The sequence below is a fragment of the Apaloderma vittatum genome, unplaced genomic scaffold (assembly GCF_000703405.1).
Source record: "Apaloderma vittatum isolate BGI_N311 unplaced genomic scaffold, ASM70340v1 scaffold17436, whole genome shotgun sequence".
Classification (NCBI taxonomy): domain Eukaryota; kingdom Metazoa; phylum Chordata; class Aves; order Trogoniformes; family Trogonidae; genus Apaloderma; species Apaloderma vittatum.
The window spans coordinates 20,805-43,644 of record NW_009720203.1 but is presented as its reverse complement, the minus strand read 5'-3'; the positions used below and the strand labels follow the sequence as shown (position 1 = coordinate 43,644).

At 43.5% G+C, this 22,840-nt stretch overlaps 2 protein-coding genes across 2 annotated transcripts; one reads left to right on the top strand and one right to left on the bottom strand.

Annotated features, from left to right (window-relative positions):
• Window positions 1-6: 6 nt before the first annotated feature.
• On the top strand, window positions 7-1,401 carry GSG2 (germ cell associated 2 (haspin); the record flags this gene model as incomplete). The annotated part of the gene is made up of 1 exon (XM_009870945.1): window positions 7-1,401. A coding segment is annotated over one exon (1,395 nt), but the record flags the coding sequence as incomplete, so codon positions are not given.
• Window positions 1,402-1,577: 176 nt separating this feature from the next.
• Window positions 1,578-21,697, bottom strand: LOC104275094 (integrin alpha-E-like). The gene is made up of 29 exons (XM_009870944.1): window positions 21,656-21,697; window positions 20,630-20,670; window positions 20,188-20,349; window positions 17,725-17,822; window positions 17,171-17,241; window positions 16,529-16,646; window positions 15,756-15,869; window positions 15,432-15,545; window positions 15,046-15,167; window positions 13,927-14,078; window positions 13,386-13,539; window positions 12,755-12,905; window positions 12,605-12,672; window positions 11,997-12,132; window positions 10,881-11,011; window positions 10,234-10,374; window positions 8,965-9,186; window positions 8,421-8,551; window positions 7,538-7,671; window positions 7,292-7,440; window positions 6,597-6,725; window positions 5,309-5,373; window positions 4,523-4,658; window positions 4,142-4,243; window positions 3,753-3,829; window positions 2,774-2,851; window positions 2,256-2,322; window positions 2,061-2,168; window positions 1,578-1,637 (listed from the first exon to the last, which is right to left on the bottom strand). The coding sequence occupies exons 1-29, from the start codon at window positions 21,695-21,697 to the stop codon at window positions 1,578-1,580; spliced, it is 3,273 nt and encodes a 1,090-aa protein (XP_009869246.1).
• Window positions 21,698-22,840: the final 1,143 nt, after the last annotated feature.

Here is a 22,840-nt window from a genome sequence, read left to right as displayed (position 1 = left end):
ATAAGGCTCCGACCAAAACGGTACAAAAACAAGAGGCAGCAGCAACCTACTAACTCCCTTTTCAGACCACAGATGAGGCAAAAAGGAACGAAGAAGGGTGTTCTGGAGTTGTCTGAAGATATGAGAGACAATGACTATTCACTCCTCAATAACTCCCATTCCTGGGCTAGAGTCCGAGCATCTTTGTCCTTCCATAAGAAGAAGAAAGTTACCACGGAGGAGAGTGCCTGCAGCAGCATCCTTTGTACCTCTTCTGTGAAATCCCAGCACCAAGCAGCCCTGTCTGCTGCTGAGGCCCAGTGCTCAGCCTGGTCTGCTTCCCCCATGGCCCTGCTGGCTCCCAGGAGTTCCTGCTCTGTCCTGGAGCTGATGCTTACAGATGCAGAGAAGGTGTTTGGGGAATGCCACCAGGAGGGCCCTATCACTTTTGAGAAATGCATTCCTTTAGATAAGATGAAAGACTGCAAGAAAATTGGAGAAGGAGTGTTTGGAGAGGTTTTCCAGATCGACAGTGAGAGAGGACCTGTGGCCTTAAAAATAATTCCCATTGAGGGGACCAAGAGAGTAAATGGGGAAGCTCAAAAGAGCTTTGGAGAGATTCTGCCCGAGATAATAATTTCAAAAGAACTCAGTCTTCTGTGCGAAGGGTCTGTGAACAGGACCGTTGGGTTCATCACCTTATACTCTGTGCACTGTGTTCAGGGGGCCTATCCCCAGCATCTCCTGGAAGCCTGGGACAAATACCACGAAGCAACGGGATCGGAGAATGATCGGCCAGACCTTTTTGGGGACGAGCAGCTCTTCATGATTCTGGAGTTTGAATTTGGAGGCAGTGACTTGGAGAATATGAGAAAGAGGTTAAGTTCAGTGGCATCCGCAAAGAGCATTTTGCACCAGGTCACTGCTTCCCTGGCCGTGGCAGAACAAGAACTGCGCTTTGAGCACAGAGACCTGCACTGGGGGAATGTACTGATAAAGAAAACGGACATAAAGAAGCTTAATTACGTGTTGAATGGGGCAACATGCACAGTCCCCACAGGAGGACTTCATGTCAACATCATAGATTATACTTTGTCCCGGCTGGAGAAGGACGGGCTAACTGTGTTTTGTGACCTTTCCACTGATGAAGAGCTGTTCCAAGGCACGGGGGACTACCAGTTCGATATCTACCGGGAAATGAAAGCGCAGAACGCCAACAGCTGGACTGACTATCATCCGCACAGCAACGTCCTCTGGCTGCACTACCTATCAGATAAACTTCTGAATGACATGTGCTACAAGAAGAAGGAATCGACTTCTTCCATGAGGAAAGTAAAGCAGGAGCTCATTAAGTTCCACCAAGAAGTCCTGACCTTTGAGTCTGCCAATGAAGTTTTAAAAAACAGCAGCCTCTTCCAGTAAGCAAGGGAGTGTAATATTGCCAAGAACTAAGTCACCGACACTGCCTTCCTCCTGTGCTGGATTTTTATAAGTAGTCTTTTTAAATGTTGGCACAACAAAGTGTCATGATCGGCTACTGATGTGTATAATATGCTGTCAAAAATGTCTAAAAAAACTTGGAAAAAAATTCTTCTGCTTTAAGGTTTTCCATATGTACCTTTTTCTTTGAGGGGTGGTGGTTCAAGAGAACAGAGTTGCTGTTCGAGAAGGGGGAAAAGAGATTTCCTCAGGTTCAGTTAATGTTTTGAATTCCACCAGAATTTTCTTACTTTTTAGTCTTAGATTATTAAAGGTTCTTTCCTTACTATGTTGTCATTCTTACAAGTTCTTTTTTTTCAAAGTGAAAAACCCTACAGTTCTGGACAGTGAAGACAAAGGTGAATATTGTTAGCCCATTTGGGGACAGAGAGAGGAAAACCCACCTTTTGACTTGGTTCTAAACTGACTTGTGTTCAGTTTGGCAAAATTTATACCCGGAAGGACGCTACAAAATGTAAATATGTGAAGTTTCTATAGCATATGTTTTAAAAACTCTAATCTGTAATAATGCAGTGGGTTTTTTCTCTCTCTTAAGTTCTAGTGAAGAGGTAATTGATTATGAAAATAATAAGAAAAAGTACCTGTGTTCCTGATGCATTTTTGACTGTGATTATGGTGTGACCATCTATACTGATAGGAACCCAAATCTGTAAATTGATGGTAGCATTAAAGCGATTTTCTCCATTTACCTACAGAAGAAAATGCATAAGGAAATAAGTGTTCTTTAGTCCCCAAAACAGACAGGTCAGGTGACCTAAATTTGAAGCTGTACTTACGCTGAATCTGAATTCTTTGTTTTCAGTAAGTCCTTTGCTAACATTCATGTACATTAAAGAAACTGGTCTAAAGAGAAGAATAAATCATAGTGAAAAGTAAATTAGAGTATTATTAAAGATTAGTACATCAAATGACCCAGATGCATTAAGTAATTAAGGGGTAGCCTCATCAGATTTGTTACAGTGGGAATGCTGTCTGTCTGTATGTGTTCGTACATGCAGTTTGTCCAAATTACGTGCATCCTGGAACTTCTCTTGAAGTTGACTTTTTACAAGCTAAGCAGTTGGAGACCCCCAGGTACCACCCTGCCCACAGCACGTTGGGTTTAGTGTTCTGTCTTTCGGACTGTTTGCGTTTGCTGTCCAGTACCACAGAAAGTGATGTGACAATCTGCAGAGCTTGAAATTATTAAGATGGAAATTGCATTGGAATCTTGCCAGGCATCCTCTCAATCTTTTTGTTTTCCCCTCTGATTGACTAAAGCAGCACAATATAATTGAATATTCTTAAAACTTACGTGGTAAGGACTGCAGCGACTGCGTATCTGACATCAAGGACATGTTCCTCGGTCAGAACGGTGCTATTTTCATTTAGGCTTTAGGAAAAAAAAAAAAAGTATGGATGAAACAACATCATTATCTTTCTGCCTTGGTCCTCTATTTTTATGGGTTGAGAACTGGTAATATTGGCTGTGCAAGAGGGATGGAAACAGAGTGGCAGTAATTTCTGAAAGGAGAGGTGCCAGCCTGCCTGGTGACAAGGTACAAGTGTTGGAGTAGCCCTTTATTATGCAGGTTTTGAAAGCAGCCATCACCTTGATATGTTTTCCCCGCAAACCAATGCGGATTTGTGAATATTGCTGGCATTTAATCAATATTTAAAGCTCCTACTCCTCACAAAACAACATGGAATTCATAAAGAAACCTTTGCCTTAAACTGTGCTTGCAGGGAAGCATAGCTGCCAGAGGTGAGTTCTCATTTCCTTTTTAAAGATACTCTGTTTAAAAAAAAATTGCTGTGTACTAGTTCGTCCCCTTAAATTTTAATGGGAGGAAGGTGACAGAAAGCAATCTGAACAGTAACTGCCTGCAGTCAAGAAAAACGCCCTGAACATGTTTTCACCCCAATCATCTGGAGCAAAAGCTTTACTTCTAACAGAGCTGGTTTTTGTATTTTAATCATCTGTTCTCTCCTAAGGAAGGAAGATGCCAGAATGCAGGTTGCTATTTCAAAAACCACAAGGTTTTAAATAGGTACTACATTTAAATTAGGACCTTTAAAGGCTCCTCCATCTTTTATTGAAATAATGAAGTATGAGCAAAGCTAAAATTATCCTAAGGGAAGGAAGAAATTTTCACATGGATACAAATGCTTGAAAAGAACAAGTGTAGTTTTGCATAACCAGTGACTGACAAACAGTGTGGGCACCGAGTATGAACTCTGATACTGCCTTTCTAGTTCACGGTGTGTTTTGTGTCAAAACCAGGAACACTCACTTGGTGATATTAACGGTGATTGCAGACTTATTTTCAAATATGCCTTCGTCTAACTGCCAAATCACAGAAAATTTTGCCTGTTTTGAGGGAAGAGAAAGACACGACAAAACATCAATTACACTGTAAATACTCTTTAACTTACCAGGGTACCCTTAAAACGATGGTAATGTATTTACTGCTCATCATTCCCTTTTAGAGAAATTAGACATTGAGTCAAGTGCAAGAATATGAAAATTACGTCTTCCCTTGAGAAAACACACACCAGCCAAAAGCCAAACTGGGAAGAGTGGCAGCTCCGGCCTGATTGTAGAGCTAGAGGATGCAGCAGCAGCTAACTGAAGGTGTCATTTAGAGGTAGGGAAAAGGTGGAAATAATGAGCTCTACTTACAGTTGTCTTCTTGAATACTGGGTGCCCAATTCTGCAGTTACAGGATGAGACTACAGAAGTTAATGGTATTGGTTGGCCACAGTGAATAGCAGGAGAGGATGGCTGCCAACAGAACAGGAGTGCTCTTTAATGTCGAATGAAAACAGACTGGGAAATTCAACTCAGTCTGCCTCTGCTCTCATAAAACAAATTAGGTACAAATTGCCCAATAAAAGCTTGGGAGCTAATCAGATAAAGCCAGTATTCAGGCTCTAGTCGTAACAGTTTAAGTGCTTTTCTGCACCTTACTTCAAGATTTATTTAGGTACTAAATTACTAGGAGCCTGTGCTGGATTTTCTTTCGGCAGTGCTGCTAGCTGAAGCGTTGTTCTACAATCGTACCTCAACAGTCACCTTCTTAAAACGTAGGTTTTTAGGATAGTTCAAGACCATGGTTGTCATGGACGAGTCATCTCCGCTGTTCGTTAGTGAAACTCTCATGATCACTTCTTTAGTGTGGCCCACCACTATTTCCTTTCTAGAAGCAGACAGAAAAATATGGGTGACGTGTGATTTCTAGGGGTTGTTATTTAATAAGAGGTCTGAAGCCTCCTGATTTTGGTAATTACTCCCTTCAAAAGCTTTCACACACAGGATAATGCAATAGCCCGATTGTTTTTTCAATATTCTTCAGGGGTGTAAGAAAATGCTCCCTTAATATTGGAGGCAGTCATCTCTGAACTTTATGCAACATTTTATCCTCTACGGTTTTACATCAAGACAGACTTTAAACATTGTCCCACTTGATTCACTTTCCAGTGAATCTCCAGGGTAAAGTTTTACAAAGAGGAGATGTCTGCTGTTTTGTCTAAGGCTGTGTGAACTGAGCAACTCTGCTGCACATCAGCCTGAAGCAAAATCACCTGTTCAGAGTTAAATGCTAGTTGTTTAAACCTTGATCTTTCCTCTGAGATTTCCCAGAGCAGCCCAGCAACACCCGTGGACGCGTACAGGTACAGCCTTGTATGAATGTCATGCTGTGGAAAGGATGTATTGGCCAGAATGTCATATAAACAAAGGGGCAGCAAATCCTGTCAGAGACTTTGAAGAAAACGGCTTACGCACAGAGATTACATTTTAGTTGAATGCTAAATGCAAAATCGGGACAATAGCAGTACTGTGACTCACTGAATCTGACTTGTCAAAGTCAAATGAGCAGTACAGATGGTCTTGTTGCAGTTCTTGTACGGCAACTGAAAGCAAACACAGATCAAGTCAGATTGTAACCATTCTAATTTTTCTAAGGTGGCAGTTTCAGAATATTTTTACGTATACACATACATTCTCTGAAAACCAAAGTTCCCATGACCTCAGTTAAGGAGAAGCTGGAAATACAAGACCCTCTAGCGATCAGTCAGTCCTAAATTGATGTTGTTTTGTAATTCGACTCCCAGGAGAAGCAATAACATCTTCAATGGGGACAAGGTCTTGTGAAAGAAATGCCTGTTGTTTACCCCTGAATTACCACAGGGCAACACATGTCACTTTCTTTTCCAAAGACAATATGGGGTTTTTGATTAAATATACTCATATGCTGTAGGGACACTGTTTTGTAGAGACAAAGTTACTTCCTTTAGCAAGGAAGTATTTATTCACCAATAAAAATCTACTCTGTAGCTGATGTTTCTGGAGAAGTTTGATGATAATTAATAATTAGATGTTGGGTTCATAAGTACTAAGCAATGCTGACCAACAACAATCTCATGAATTATTCTTAGGAAATAAATGTACCATCAGTATCATAACCCCTAAGAGTACTGCAATTGTGGTAATTAGCATCCATTATTGCTCAGTGCCAAATGTTGCCCTAATTTCTCTGTCCTATGCTTTATGGACAGCTAATTCAATATTGAATTGAGGTAAAGGCTCCTCTTAAGCAATAATTTACAGAGCCTTCTGGAATCTTTTTCAGAAGCTGTGATTTAGATTTCAGATCAGTATGTAGGAATCCTGCTACAAAACTGCAAGAGAGGAGACTGGACATCACACTTAATCTTTAGGTTTATTCAAAGTTTACAGCCTCCCAGATATTGATTGGAAACAAACAGCTAAAACTAAAAAAACCCAATACATATGTAATTTTAATGACACACAAACCCTCTGCCTTCTTCACAGGTAGCATCTGATCTCATTTTATACAGAGGCACAGGAGAAACGTTGTGGTCAAAAGTAAAGCAATTTTTTAGCAGATCTGAGGTCGGACCTCAGAGATGAGATTCTCCTAACAAGATACAAGGGTCTGTTTGGGGAAAACCTGGGCCTAAAGTCTACCTAGAATCGAGTATTGTAACTTGGACGGGAGGGCAGAAGACAATGTGCAAAGTCTAGAAACCCACATTTTTTATTTTCTGTTTTTAGTAAAAGCTTTGCATCCTTGAAAGAGAGAAAGCTCTTTGGTAGTGCTGCATTTCGTTACCTGAAAATATGTTTCTGATGGCTGGTCTCTGTCCAGCACGGGAACAGCAAACTCCGTGTTAGAATTTTTCTCATAGAGCTTGTGTTTAACTCTCAGAAAAACACTGGAAAAACAGTCAAGATCACATGGCTGCAAGAAAGGAAGGACAGTAAATGAGAAAATATCTGGGCATTAAAATGCAAAAGTCTTCACACATGTTATCTCTGTTCCAGCTTCTATCATCTGGCATATTTAGGGACATTTTATTTCAGACGTTTTCTTTGGGTCACTGTGTTTAATAGCCATCAGTGGAGCATAAGCTTCTCAGGTGGCTTTTTAAATCATTTTATACATTTGGCTCCCATTACATCCTCTGGATAACAAGTTCAGTGATTCAGTTACGCATTGTGAAACCATTTCCTTATGTTTGCTTTAATCCTGTAGAGCTTCATGCCTTTCCTACGATTTTATGATTAGAAATACTTTACACGTTGACACAAAAGGGTGAGAGTTTGATTTATAGCAACACAAACCAAAACCGGCAAATGACATCTCCTGCCTCAGCTGCAAAACACACTCAGCCAGTCTATACTGGGGTGGACTTTTCTCAGGGTTAGTATTTTTGTGTTTCAATAAAGACTCATCATCGTGCAGATTTTGTTTAAAAAAATCCTGTCCTCTCAACCCTTCTGTAGTAAGTGAGCAACGTCACCTACCAGCGCATAAAGCTGCAGCTCGGAGCACACACGCGTGCTCACCGACAGCTTTCCGCTCCTCGTGGTGTTCTGATCTTCAAACTGTACCCTCGTCTTCGGCATTTTCACATCTAAGTCCACCGTGTAGAGAACATATGACTGTGAAAACACTGCAGGATATTCAGAATGCTTTGTTAGATGTACCAGAAATTATCCTCAGTACCAAGTTTCCAAGGGCAGGTAGGACTGTAGATTCTTATTTGGTACCTTGTTGAGGCACTGGTAAAGCTGAGATTGTATCGAAACACAGTTTTGCTGTAACAATGCTGTGATTTTGGAAAACTGGGATTCTCTCAGGATTGAATCTCATGCTGGTGAGCACGCGGACAACTGGTCTCGAGCTAGTCAATAAAGAACAGATAAGGAATAAAATCAAACATTTTTGAACCGAAACATTATGGGAAAAATGTTTTAAGAAAGCCTGGCAGCAAGAACAAGAACTGCTCAGTATTTCCATGGTATTTCACCTGGACCAGGCTGGCCTATTTACAGAAGTTCCAGCTTCTGCTGGGAATGTTCAGAACACAAAAAATCCCAAGAGTCTGAAGGAACAGACAGCCAAAATACACCAAGATGGCTGGAGTTTCAGAATTAAACATGGTGTTTATGTTTCCATTAGATAAACACATTATCTAGCAGTTCAAATTCTTTATCTGTGATTTGTTTTCAGGCACAAAATGCAAGAACAAAATCAATTCTTTCTGCCATGTGAACCGCATGGATCACTCAATTACCAGATGTCTGACTGAAAATGAGGTACAGTATGTAAAGAATTTGTTGGGAGTTTTTTTCTCTAAATGACCTATATTATTAGTGCTGAATTACAGACATCGCAGTCTTCTTAAACCTAGATCTATGTTAGTCACTTCATATACACTATCTCATATTGTTCAAAGCTTTAGACGCAAACATAGAAGCCTTTGCAACTAAAGGCTTTACATTTTAAATCATTTCTAGCACTGGGAAAAGTTGTTGTTGTTTTTTTTTAATGTCCCTTTGACGCTGAACTAAAAGTAGAATCATTACACAGTGCTTGGAACACAGATTCTATATTTGTCTTGGAAGCATTTCCCCAGCACTTATTACCTACCGGAGCACAATCACGTTCTCCAGAGCTCCCACTGTAATATCTTGGAGACCATCATTAGTGAAATCAAAGCCACCATCAATGGATTGTCCAAAATACTGGAGGCCTGAAGAAATTTCAGAGGCTTTTATTCTCTAAAAGGGGGGGAAAACATCAACAAATACAGGTCAGGATCTCTCTTCTGCCCTTGGGAAAATATACTTCTTTTCACAAGGCTGCTGTTAATTTTTTAACACTCCTGAGGTGCAGAATACTGACTCTCAATGCCCTGTAATGGTCAGGCAGGCTTACACAAGGCTGTGCTGTTCTACAGGCAGCACCAAACTCAGCTCCTCTGCCTAAGCAGGCAGGTGAACAATTGCAGTTAGTGAGCAGCTCTGCTGCAGGAACCTGTCTGTGGTGTCACATGAGAACCACCTGACATCTCAAATTTCTCACCCATCAATGCAAATGAAATATGGAAATTCTTCCTCCCAGCCCGCTGCTACAAAACCACACGTTTTCCCTCTCAAGGTGTACTGGAGCCAGTTCCCAACAAGACACATACTTGAGAAAAAGAGCTCTCGATCTTGTCCTTATCACCATTAAAGATGTAAATGCTGCCAAAAGAGGAACTGTTTGAAAGCTGATCTTCGAGGGGGGCTCCAACTGCAATATCCTCGTATCCATCCCCATTGATGTCTCCAATGCTGGACACACTGAACCCAAATCTTGCAAAAGGAGAGGTCACTTGCGCCTTTAAGTGTTCTTTAAAAGTGAACGAACCAGTCTGCAAAACACCCAAGAAGGAAATTAATTTGTAACAAATGTAGCGCGAGTAGCACTTTCATTTAAAAAAAATAATAACCTTGCTGCACACTTAAAGTTCTTACAGGTGAAAAAAGCCCTAAGCTCTTTAATAATTATATCAAGTTATCAGCTGACTCTCGGAACAAAAGCTTGATCCTTTTGCATTGAGAGCATGCAAACGCTCGCACAGAAGCCCTGAGCAAGCGGACACGCTGACGCGCTGTCTGAAATCAACAGCAGGTTGAGTTAGGTTGAGTCCCCATCCCTGGAGGTGTTTAAGGGTCGTTTAGGTGTGGTGTTGGGGCAGACGGTTTAGCGGTGAACTTCGTAGAGTAGGGTTGATCGTTGGATTCAATGAACCCAAGGGTCTCTTCCAGCCTGACTGATTCTATGATTCTAATCCCCAGTTTGTTTTGCTTCAGAAACCATCAACCCATTCCATCTTCTCCATCTTACTACAGAAATAAGCCACAAGAGGGTGCATTTGCATTCTAACCCATGCCTGGACTGTATTTTTCTCCTTCGAGCCATCCTGTAGGTGCCCTGAGCAAATGTCAGCAGTGCAAAGAGGCTTTTCTCCCGGTCTGCTGTTAAAGTTCACTTCTCATTCAAAATTATCTTATGTCCTGTATATTCTGTATGTCGTGTAACGGATCCTGTAGCTAGGCCCAGAAAACATTGTGTTTTCTACACGTTCTGGCGAGCAAAGTTTTAGCAGCTCCCCACACATCCATTTATTCAAGTATTGCAAAGAACACTCCTTGGTCTGCACCAACAAATTGCCTATGTACAGGCAAAAGACGTGATTTTATCACACTGAGATAAAAGGACCCTTTAGGCCCAGAATGGTTTTATTTCTTTAGTTATTTCTCTTTATATTCTGATGACTAAGACAGGACCGCTGGCTTCTACCATACAGGGAGAGCACACTCAGTGAGAGCACAAAGGAGGAATGCTTTAGTTGTCACTACTTAGGCATGGCTGGAAAATCCCCAACATGGAGTGTTTACGCTAACAGTGTTTTTACCTCTGTCTCCAGGCGATAGACGTAAACCCTTCCTTCTTCCCCTCGAATGTGATAAAACGGAGCTCCAACCAGGAGAAGATCTGTCACCCCATCGTGGTTCACATCAAGCGGGCAGAGCTCAGATCCAAAATAAGATCCAACCTGCGCTCCAGAAAAAGACAAGCAGCTCTTTCGCTGGAATTCTCTATATATAGCTTTGTAGAATTAGTGTCCTTTGCAGCAGTAAGGCAATTTTTAGAACAAAACATCACATATCTACTTATACGTGGATCATTTATTTATTTTATTACAGCCATCCTCAGGGACAGATCCTGTAACCAGTTTAGCAGTAACAATCATTATTCAACAATCTGACAGAGAAAAAAGAATACCACAGCTGACGACCTCTTTCCCCACGAACTATGGGAACAGAACACAAATATAGTACGCCCCACTTAGCTAAGTTTTTTCCCAGTCTTTTTCCAAATTTCATGATTTCTTCTGATGTTCCCAAAGCAGTGTGGAGTGAACAAAGACTGTGTAATCCACACCTGGCTAAATCAGTGTACGGGTACAAGTGTGTCCAGAGGAGAAAACGCAGCTGTGTTTTGAGCAAATGGGACGCTCACAGCCCACCTGACGCCCTCCCGAGGAGCCAAGCCCAGTACCTGTTCTCCTTGCAGCGTTTGCTTTAAGCGGCCATCCTGAAACACCAGCACCTTCCCTGTCATGCTGTGCCGTGGAGCTCCAGCCACGTACAACGGTCCGTGTTCCGCGTATGCCACTGCCACGCTGTACCCTGGTGCATTCACACACAAAGAAAAATACAGTCAGTGTATTTGTCAGTGCCGGATACGGCTGAAGGAATAACTCACTGAGCTTGGCCTGAGACACAGACCCACGTATGCAATCGGATCCAGGAGTTCACACCATGTCTAGTTGTTGTGGCTTTGATTACAGGGTATATCTCATTAAAACATCAACTAGGAAATAGCAGGTAACTTGTCTGAGAGAAAGGCCAGCTGAGCTGAGGTTTTCCTCTCCTAGCAGCTTGTAGGGTAACTGAATAAATTACTGCTCTGAAAAATATGCTTGAACTCTTGATAACATTTATCACAGTTCAGGTTTTTAATTCTTATGCCTGCAAGCTGCAAGTTTATCGCCCCTCACAGAAGGGAAGAAAACCCTATACTGTGTACTGAAAGCAAAAAGAGATCTGTGATGGATCTTCTGCTAACACAGAGGTAACGGGGTAATGATCCTCCTGACACAAATGGGCCACAGCTCCTCACAGAACCGGGTGAGATTTTGTGGCCAAGGCTACAGTCGGGAGACACAGGGCTCCTGGGGCTACAAAGCACTAGGGTGAACAAGCAAGGCTTCATTTGTCACTGAGGCAAGAACCGTGTTGATTCACAAGCTATTACTACTTCGCACACTCATAACAAGTGAAATATTTCTCCTTATCTACTCCCCAAAATGCCCTTTGCTGCAAGTATCCTTACACAGTGAAACCAAATGCCATGTGTTAACAGAACAACACCACAAGGCACCATAACTCACAGGAGAAAACAAGTCGTATATTCCCCCATATAAGGAGGCAGAGCGGGTTTTCCCCAGAATGTCTTTCCCTGCTAGAGAAAATACCCAAATTCTAGTAAAATGCTGCAGGAGGTGGCCTTCTTCAGGCAAACGCAGTCAGTGTTGTCCGACTGCACTACACACAAACTACGCAAACCGCAGTCAGGTTGTCGTTTGATCTCAGAGGCGAGTGAGCAGATTACCTAGATAACTGTATTGTGCTTTTTCGGCTGCTTCTTTAGATTCATTCAGGAAAACAGCGGTCTTGGTTGCCAGATCATACAGCAGAATTCCACCAGACCAGTCGAAGGCCCCCACAGCACCAAACATTAAGACTTGCTGCAGAAGTAACAAATTTAGACGGGATTAGAAGAGACGAACACAGGGCAATCGCCTCCAGTGCCCTGCAAAGCAGTTTAGTGAGGAGCAATGTTTCCTGGCTTGCAGCTTCTGCACTCTTTTCCTAGACCTTGTCGCTTGGGCAGTTTTTCCAGCTCCTGCCACACATTGAGGAAAGACAAGACGAGTCCCCAGCACCAGAGAAGCAGCTGCACATCTCCCAGATCACTACATTAAATTTTTTTTGAGGGGGGGAAAAAAAAGAAAAAAGAAAAAAAGAAAAAGCCAGTGTTTTCCTTGCAGCCAAGGCTGAGGAATGTTCATTAGCTTCCTCAGCATCCGCTTCCAACACGGACAGAGATCATTCTTGCCCTAAATGGACCAAGGTTTTAAGCCAGAGGATTCCAAAAAGAGTATCGAAGCAGCAGCACAGCCTACAACCATTGAGCAGAGTTAAATGCAGAAAATTTACCTTATCCAAGACCTGCACATTGAAACCAGCTTGTGCAAGCTCATATTGCAGAGCATCACCCTGCAAACCTGAGGATGCAATAGAAACAGGGTAAGCTACTTTCTCCTTATTTCTCAAAGGAACTAAAGAAATAGAAAGGTTGCTATTTACCTTCTATACCAATAATACTCTGCTGCAGGGTTGAAAGCAGCCCTTCTAATGCTGAATAATTGGTCACCTGAAACACGTTAGTGTCATCTGGACCAGATGCAATTAGCCGCAACTCCTTTAGGGCCTTCGGTTTTTTGAAGGCATCTCCCACCTGCAGAAGAGATGCAAATCAGTCAAAAGAAGCAGCCTTTCGAGTCATCTTATCCCACCTACTTAATTCAACATTTTATTTCCCAGAATAACCCGGATAAGGAAACATAAATCACACTTTGTGGAGCTAGACTTGACTAAGACTAAGATTCAGTGGGTTTAGAAAGATTTTTCCAAACTTTGCACAAGGAAGAACGAGATGGTCTGATCTGAAAGCATGGCTCTGTTCCGAAAAGCCTGTAAGTGGATACAGGGTGCTGAACGTGCCGGGTGTGGGAAGGAACAACCGTGGGCACAGAGTTGACGCTACAGAGATTACAGCAGCAGTTCATGCCGTAGCCGCATCTTTCACTTCCTTATTTTATGCATGCCTCGTCCCTTATTTACTGGAACCATACATGGATCAGTTTCTCCTTTTCGCTGCCCCCCCTGCCACCAAGAAATGGAAGGAAGATACGATCCAAGTACATTCCCAACCTACCCCAATGGCGTAGCGCTCGATTCCTGCCATTTGGGGTGAATTTATCACTGTTGTCAAGTTCATTTCATCCAGGAGTATCTCCCCGTCTGTAAGTACAATCATGACCTTGGCTGCATCCTTGCGGGACCCGTGACTTTCAGTGAAGATAGAATCCCTGGTAATACATTAAAAAAAAAGGAATTTGGGATGAAAGTTGAAGCTTCCCTCCTTAGGATAGAAGGAAGAGCCTTGCTGAATTATGCACTTGCAACTAAAAGTCACAGCAAGGTGGCAAGAGAATCTCTTTCTTATTCCCACATTATGAAAATTCCAGGTACCGTCTCACTTTCCTGAGGGTCCCCACAGCAAGAATTAGGTACAGACAGATGACTTTTATAACTTTTACAATGTGGCACAGGAACTGCTGCCTGCCATGCAACCATTGCCAGCCAAATAGCTGCTTTCAGGACCTGAATGGCCGTAGACATCCCTCTCCCTTAGTCATTAAATGCCCCAGAAATTCATCCCCTTCGTTTCTTGTGCTCTTTACTTTGTTACTTACAGGACATGCTGCATGGCAGATGCTGTTTTTGTCACATTGCACACCTGCACAATGTCGAGTACTTTCTGGAGGGTGGCACGAGGATCCCAGTTTTCTCGCAGGTCAAATTCAGTTCTGATTTCAAACCCGTACTGAACCACGGCAAAATTGCACTGGAAGGATAAGCACCTGCTTGTGACAACTGTTGATTCAGGGGAGGAGGGTTCTCTGCAACAACTAGCCCAGAAATCCCAACAGAAACATTAGCCAGGCTATTCAGAAAGGAAGATCTTTGTTTTCAGGAGAAAGGGGATTTTCCATATGTCCAGTGCAGACATGGAGATTGTGGTACGTACATTACAGCTGAGGAAAATGAAAGCACTATCAGTACGCAGAGAAAAAATTGGGGGGCAAACACTGATTTGGTTTTAAGCCCTTGCATTTTGCTGCTGTGTTTGGTTGCAGAGGGGATTATCTGTGATATTAATGAATTATTCCTTCATTACTCCCTGTTGCATATTAGAGTACTCCTATTCCATGACGATCTGATTATCAAAGACAGTCTGGAGAGTGGGACCGTTTGCACAACACATAAGGTTTTTGCCTTCCACTATGCGAATAATTTAAAATATGCTGAGACTTGGAGCATTTGAGAGCTAGAGACTTTCCTAAACTCGGTGTGTGGCTCACACTTTGCAGCCTCAGCGGAGAAAGAGCAGAGCACCTTCACACACAGTACGTGGCTGGAGCTAACGAGACTGGCAAGGTGGCTGGCTGAAGAGGCAGATAATTGGCACCTCTGTGATTGCGGGTACAGGTGTAACAAAATGGGAATAGAGACAGGAAACCAGAAGAAAGTCATGACTGTTGTCCTGCAAGAAAGCCGAGGCGGGTGCTCACTGGACTTCACGAATGGCAGCGTAGCAGAGCTAAGGAATTCAGAGCACATGAATCAGATTTTTTACAGTGTTCTTGGGATCAAGACTAGGAACGCATTGCTAAATGCAAGAACACATGCAAGTTGTGGAAGTACTTTTCTATCCTGAAACAACTTGCACAGTCCCAAATTCTGGTGAAGAAGCAGCTTACATAAAGCACAGCACGCTCTCTGGCCTGCTAAAGAAGGAGAGTAGAGAGTACCTCAAAGCACTTCTCATACAGTGTTTTCATCATCTTGTGGATGAATGCTTTTGCTCTTTCAAAATCCTCTGGCTCAATGCTCCCTGATCCATCCAGAATAAAAGCAATCTCTCTTCCAGAAGCTGCCCAGAATATGAAAAGTAACAGAACGAGGAGAAGGCAGTCAGCAGTCTTGGTCAAGACCAAGTCCTTTATCCAGTGTTATCAATCAGTGCACAAGTAATCTCACTCGAACAAGCAACCTGAGCCACCCCAATACTGCTCAGCTGTCATTTCAGCCCAAGCTACAGGTCAGGTCTGGCAGCTCAGACACAGCAGGTTCCCAGACTTTGTCAGTCCATGACCGTCCATGCCATGATTTTTTTAAAAGATACTTCACCACATACGCAAGTGATTTTCCTCCTCCTCCTCTTGGTCCTCGTCCATCCAGGAAGGGAGCTTGCTGTCACCATGGTCATTAGTTTTTCTGTGCTCTGGTGTTTCACTTGGAATATTTTCAGCTGAAAGAGGAAACAACCTGCTGACGTGGTCTACGCTGTAATGGCAGGTTTGATTTTTAAAGAAACTGTAATGATTGTTGAATTTTACCATTACAAATAACCTTCAAAACCTCAACAGTTCTCGCTCCCAGCTCTCTCCCACCAGACGAACGCTTCAAGCTCAGCTGCTAATGCAGAAGGAAGCAATGCTTGCTCCTGTCCGCTACTCACCTCTGCACACGTGGTTGTTGCCTGGGCTGTCAAAGAGCTCACCACAAGCACTGCTGGTGTTCACAATCTCATCTTTGCTGGTTTTACTTTGAATGCCATTTAATTTGGTCTCAACTAAAGAGTTTAAAAAGCAAGGAAAAAATACACTTTACCTTTTGAAAATACTCTTCCAATTAACACACCTTAAACTTAGGATCTCTTTTCACCCAGGTTCACAAATTTGCAGAAAACCTGAGGATCAGACTGTTAGCAGCAGTTGCACAACTGAAGGTGGAACAATACCATCTAGGTGTCTAATTTAAACTGGTGTCTAATTTAAACTGGTCAGCTTCTTTGCAGTGACAGCAAGAGGCAGAGCAAGGCTAGACAATCAGACCCACTCTATACTCCTTGATTAAGTACCCAATATCCCAGTTTAGTTGGAAGGAGCAGCCTTAAGTGCCCAAACACTTCTAAAAATCCCAGTGGATGTCTGTCACACCCATCCACTAAGAATGTTGATGCTTTTATAAATCCTGCCCTAAGAGCTGGATCTTTTGGATGCATGGGATGCCACAACAGAAAATCCCTGCTGCTGCCTGCTAATCTCCAAGGCTGAACCCTGTGACCCCGCTGAAGTCACTGTAATGCATGTTAAAATTCAGCTCTAAGTCTCTCCTGGGAGAAAAAAAGACCTCGCTGGTTAGAACTCAGAAGGTCCCTGCTGTTAGAGCAGAGCCTCGTGCTGTTATTTCTGTCCCTCCGCAAAGGCAGCGCTGGCTTTGCTCCTGTACCCATCTTGGTGAGGTTGAGGAACGCCGAGCTGCGCAAGTCGGAGGTGAGCAGAGTACAGACTCCGTTCAGGTCCTCAGTAGCAGAGAAGGCTCGGCGGTGCTTCTTCTGCAGGCAGGCCTGTGGGGGTGGCAGGGAAGGCTAATGAATGATGAGCAAAATCTTTGGCAGAGAATGACTGAAGACGCCATCCGGCAAAGATTCAGCATCCCCTGCACGGCACCGAAAGTGAGAGTCAAAATGCACCTTTCCTGATGCAACTCCTGACACATCAGGTCACCCAGAGCTCCAGCCCGGAGCAGAGGCAAGAAGTGGGGCTGGGTGGCTCACCAGACCAAGGTGTTAGCCCCCAGATTGGTGGTTCTCCTAAGCCTCCTCTGCCCATCCTCCCTTTTCCTATGAGTGGAGGAGGGTGCAGTGACGTGCAGGGTCCACTGCAGCCCCCGGTGATGAGAAGGGCCCTTCTCAGTTTTCCCTCCTGGCTGGCAATGCCCCAGCTGGCTTCCCAACCAGCCAGTATCCAGCCAAGAGCTTTTAGCCTTCATCCTTCTGTTATGTCTGCTCATATGCATTTCCCAGCAAAAATACACAGCATTTAGAAAAACTACAGTCATTCCCAGGCACGGATATTTTCAGTCCCTTACCAGGATCCAATCTGAATTCCTGTCAACAGCTATGCCACCATCCTGGATGTTTTCGGAGCCTTTTATCTTTCCTGAAATTGAATGAATGATTGAATGAATGAAGACCAGCACTGCAATGGGTACTGTGCTTGTCAGCCTTGGGCAAACAGAATAAACAGAGAGAAAAGCTACAACTGCTAAGGTCACCTATATCTGCGCTACAGGGAGGACTCAGAGTTAATGTTATCAGCAACTGTAGCAGTAATGAATATGGAAACAAAATGAAATGAATATTGGAAACAAAATGGAACAAATATTGGAAACAAAAAGGAATGAGTATTGGAAACAAAAAACTTTGCCTTGTATTTCAACAGAGTTTAGATGAAGACTTAAGGCAGAAGAGGTCTAGCAGCCTCCAGCTATATTACTCCCAAACACTGGGACCGCGGGGTTGCATTTCCATCTAAGAAACGTCCATCTGTGGGACCCAGCAGCATGCCCAGTTCTCTCCAGAACACGCAGCTTCTGTGCCCCCGCGGCAAAGCAAGTGTTGGGAACGGGAAGTAGGACCATACCTCGCAGAGCTATCTCCTGGCACTGGATCTCCTCCTGCAAAACAGTGCACTTCCTCAGCCTGCCCAGCCCCTTGTCTACTGAGGAAGTAGCCAGAATCCTGTAGAATGAGAAAAGAAGGTGGAAAAGAGGGAAAGTGGCACAAGTGGGCACAGTCCTTTGGCAGTAATATCCAAGACAATCATCTGTGTCCCAGCGTGGCCATCCATTATTCTGAAAATGTCTCTTAATTAACTGGACTCCAGTGTGGTTTTGAGCCAAATCAGCCACTAAGAGGAAAAAAACTTATTTTCTCCTACAAATCATCATCTCCTTATCCCATGAATTCAGGAGAGCTACCCCAGACCAAGAAAGAGGTCTGGAAGTGACTCACTCATAAAACACTGGAGATAAAGGGTGGCCAGAGGTGCAGCAGTAAAGTCCAACCACCATACTAGGAAATGGCAGCACTGCTGCGTGAAATGGAGACAGTTCTTTGAGCCAGCCAATTTCTGCTCAGAGGGTAGAAGTTTCTTTACTCCAAAACTGTCTGCTACACGGCCTGAACAATCTGCTCAGCATAATATAGGTTATCTCTATAGCAACCACTTGTGGTTGGCTTCTGGTCACCAGCCTCGCCATCTATTTCTCTTCCCCTACAGACCCAATAGTCAAAATACAGCAGCTTCCAACTCTTCATGGTCTTCAGATCAAGCTCACAACATAACTCTAGACAGCTGGTGGGTGCTGTGACTGCCGCAGCCCCAGAAATGCTGCAGTACCCCAGGAAGTACTGCAAAAACCCAGCCGCTTGTTTCCGCCGTTTGGTTAAACCAGCAGACGTCCGTTCTGTACGGTGCCACAACTCAGCGGTGGGTGAGGGGAAAAGCATCACGACGACCGACGAGCTGACAATGTGCACCTCACGCCAGTGAAGCTCCAACACCCCTCATCAGCCCCTGAGAACTGAAGAACAATTCTGGGTGCCAGGCAGAGGAGGCTGTGCTAACAGCTGCAGAAAGTGAGAAGCTACAGGACCTCAGGCGCACGCAGGGAAGCCTGGCTACGTTTTTCTTTCTTCTGTTCCTTACATGGTTGTGTTCCCATCCGAGTGCTGAAGAACCGTGGGCCACAACAAAGAGGCTGCGTGCGGCGTGATCCACGTCTTGCCAGTGTCAACATTAAAGCTCCACAAGGACTTGACCACTGAAAACAAATAAATAAATGAGCGAACACTGTGATCTGCAGAGTCCAAGTGAACGGGCTCTTGAGTCAGCCAGCCCTGAACCCTGCCCACCACGACAGCAAAGGCACTCAGCTGGAGGCAGAGCTCAGGCAAAGCATTTTCTGGACCAGCCTAACAAAAAAAGAAAGTAACACAAGGCCTGTTGTTCTGTTGTCAAAGTCCATCTCGGATATAACAAAACATTCCTAGTAGCTCAAGCTCACAAGCCTACATTTAAGCAGGAGAAGAAACAAAACTCCAGGGCTCGTGCAAGTGCTGTGTCACTTCAGGGTGTCACCAGCGGATTCACTCCTTGCAAAGCTGCTAGAACCCAGGTTTTGTGGGATGCTAACAAAAAGCCTGAGGCTTGGCAGTAACGGAGCGAATTCGTGCCAGATGTGATGGATACTCTGCTGAGGTTACAGCTCTGCTTAGAAGTCAAATAACTCCTCAAATAGATATAAAACAGCCATCAAAAAAAGAGAAAAACTTCTACCCGTTATTCACAAAGCTGTAACTCAAGTGGCATCCTAAAGATAACTTTTTTTTCCATGAATGCACTTCCTTCTTGCAAGGCAGCCCACAAGAAAAGGGGCTGATATGGGTGTAAGACTCTGGCAAGCCAACCTTTATTGCTGTTCACACCTCAGCTCTTGATTTGTGTAAGTGTGTTAGCACCTCAGTAAATGCACAGGCTGGGAAGATAAATATACTTGAATCTAAGTGACAGACTGAAAATGTCACAAAGTAGGGTGCTTGGAAGGCAAGCTACTAGGATAAATGCAGCGAATCAAGCCCTGAGCTGTCTCACCAAACCACACAACAAATTTGAAATCTGATCACAGACTCTGTCCTTGTTTGAACGAAAGTAAAAAACCTGAATTTTCGTGCTTACACCTAGCACAGTGACAAACACAAGAACAAACATATTAGCAGAAATGATACGTCATCATGCAATATGTAGAAGTCAAACGCAAATAAGGAAAAAAACCAGTAGAGCATAAATCTTGACGTTAAATTTAAAACTACAGCAAAGCAAGCTACAGAGAATTTTGGTGAGCATCTCACTGAAAGATTAAAATTAATAGCAATTTTTTCCCAAACACACTGGATGCGTAAAGTTTGGCAGGAAGAACGTGAGGATGATCAGGGTAAGAAATGAACGCCTAAAGGATAATGTTTTTTCCATGCAGATGGCGTAGGAATATACAGCATTGAGTCTTCTGAAAAGGGAGCAAGACAAACAGAAATTCCACCATACGGAATCAAACCAGCATTTATCTGTGGAGTGGCTGGAAGAGGGACCAGGATGAGCGTAAAGTTTGGCAGGAAGAACGTGAGGATGATCAGGGTAAGAAATGAACGCCTAAAGGATAATGTTTTTTCCATGCAGATGGCGTAGGAATATACAGCATTGAGTCTTCTGAAAAGGGAGCAAGACAAACAGAAATTCCACCATACGGAATCAAACCAGCATTTATCTGTGGAGTGGCTGGAAGAGGGACCAGGATGATCCCCAGTGCAGTTGCCCGCTGGCTGAGCTAATGGAGCCACAGCGTAGGGGTGTTACCCTTTCTGGGACACGCAGCTAAAGACTTCAGCTCATCCCAAGGTCGCCATTCATCTCCCAACCCCGTCAGGAGCCAAGGAGCTTTGAGCAAATCTCACAGGGCTCCCGGCAGGGTTAGGAGATGAATGCTGACCTTGCGGTGTCCAAGCTCATGGCAGAATTGTCCCCGCAACGCTGCACGACACAACAACAGGGATAAAGACTCTGGCTCAGGAAACGTTCCTTCTGATTCATACTTAGGCTTTGCTATACACAAACTTACTCCTAAGTAAAGATCTTCTGAATTTTCTTTTTTAAAAATCCTACATGTTTTAGAGCTCTTGTTAAGGAGATCAGCAAGCAAAAAAGTTGCAGGAAATATATTTCTGGAAGTACGTGCTGCTTAATCCAAGGTAGACCTAAAACCATGCTAGAAAAGAAAGAATACATAAAAAAAAAATCTCACCTATGTTCTATTCTTATCTACTGAACTAGGAGCAAACAGACAAACAAGTGAAAAACAAAAGGCCAAACATCACTTATCAGCTTTGTATTTGAGAGTGATTTCACCCAGCAGCCACTTTTCCTTCTCTAAGGACAAACTATAAATCTCTCTCCACCCAAACGTATGAATTTCTCTGAAATAGTAGAAAAACACATCACAAGCCAAGGACTTTCCGTACAAGTCCAGGCACTCCAAACTTTCTACATAAGAATCATTTTATCGGCTCACATTAAGGGTCTGAGCTGAGTCTCCAGAAATTACTTTATTGCCAGACTAAGATCTCTATGTTCTAATATAAGTAAAATAAATATAGAGATAAGACTCACTCATTAGTAAGAGCAGACACAGGAGCGATCGCATTGTCCCCAGCTTTAAGGTGCACGAAGCAGGAGGGCTGGGGATACCGGGCAAAAGCTGCTCTTTTGACGATTCTCACGTCTCCTGCCTGCTGAGAGAAAGCGGCTCTATTGTGCATTTCCTAACTGAGGTTTCAAGGCGTGTGCTAGTGACATTTGAATAGAACTGCAGATACGAAGACCTACCAAGCAGTAAACTTATGGTGCTGGAAGGTGATTTTTAGCGGTGTCTCTATTGCTGTCCATCAACACCTTTAGCATACTGAAAACCAGAGGATCTGTCCGGAGAAGCCCCTAGAGCCTGTGTTTCCCTGCCCACCTGGTACTCCGGTGCTCGCCACGTGGACGTGCTACATCCCATCGAAACGGGCAAACCGACGGACTTGAGTGAACTCACAGCAGTGACTTAAGAGAGATGTCAGCTCTCAGGCATCGCTCACAGTAAATTTTTCACGCAAGAGGTTTCCCCTCACATATGCACACAGAGCATTTGGTGTTCCCCTTTTATTTTGCGTATTATTGGTGACTGAAACCTCGAAGTTTTATGGCAGGATGCCCAGGGTACGTAAAGGGATTCTGCACATCTCTTTTCCTCTCTACCAACAATTCTTTGGTTTCTACTGATCCCTTGTTTCCCTGTACTGTTGACCTAATCTGGACCAGACTAGCACCGAATTACTCACAAATAACTCATGCTATCAGCATGAGTGTAGCAAGTATTATTTGGTTGCAGTGTGTTACTACAAGTGAGCTGAGACAGCAAATGCTGAGCAATCAGAAAAGTTAACTCTATAGCAAATCCTTTCGGAAGGGGGAATGGAAGTGGCACTCTGCATCTCACAACGGCAAACCAAAAAGAAAGATTATGTCAAAAGAGGGAGTGAAAACGCTCTTTGCACTCCAATTTTAGTAAGAGTTAGGTGCCAGCCACGACACAGCCGCAGCAACACCTTTCTGAGGTTTTGTCTGGTCCTGTCTGGCCCCACTTTTATTCATGCTGCTGAAGCAGATATGAGGGTGTAAAGTGAAAGAGTTTTGTTTTTAAAAGTCTCTTTTCATTTCTTCATTTCCATTTTTGTTTTAGTCCCAGAGCAACAACTGAAATTCTCTAAATACAGGAAAGAAGAACAAAACTGACAGCTAGCTGCAGGAACAGTCCAGCTGAGGAATTTGCAGCTGCACCACTTCAGAAATCGCTCTTTGAAGCTCATGGAGACTTACATAAAGCATCTGTTCTTTGTCCGAGCCTTTTCGCTTGTCACGTTTCAACGACTCCTTTTCCTAGTTACAGAGGCAACAGAAAGCATGCCTAGCTGCAAGTGGAATCACAAAGAGATGAAGAAAGAGAGAATCAAAGCACAGATACATACACCTCTCCATACTGCATTCAGCTTCAGAGCAAGATTTACCAAAAAAAAAAAAAAGAGAGAGAAAACCAACAATAAAATGTGCAAAGCATTTGAGGAACAAAAACTCTTGCTTCCCACCTATACCCGTAAGGCAA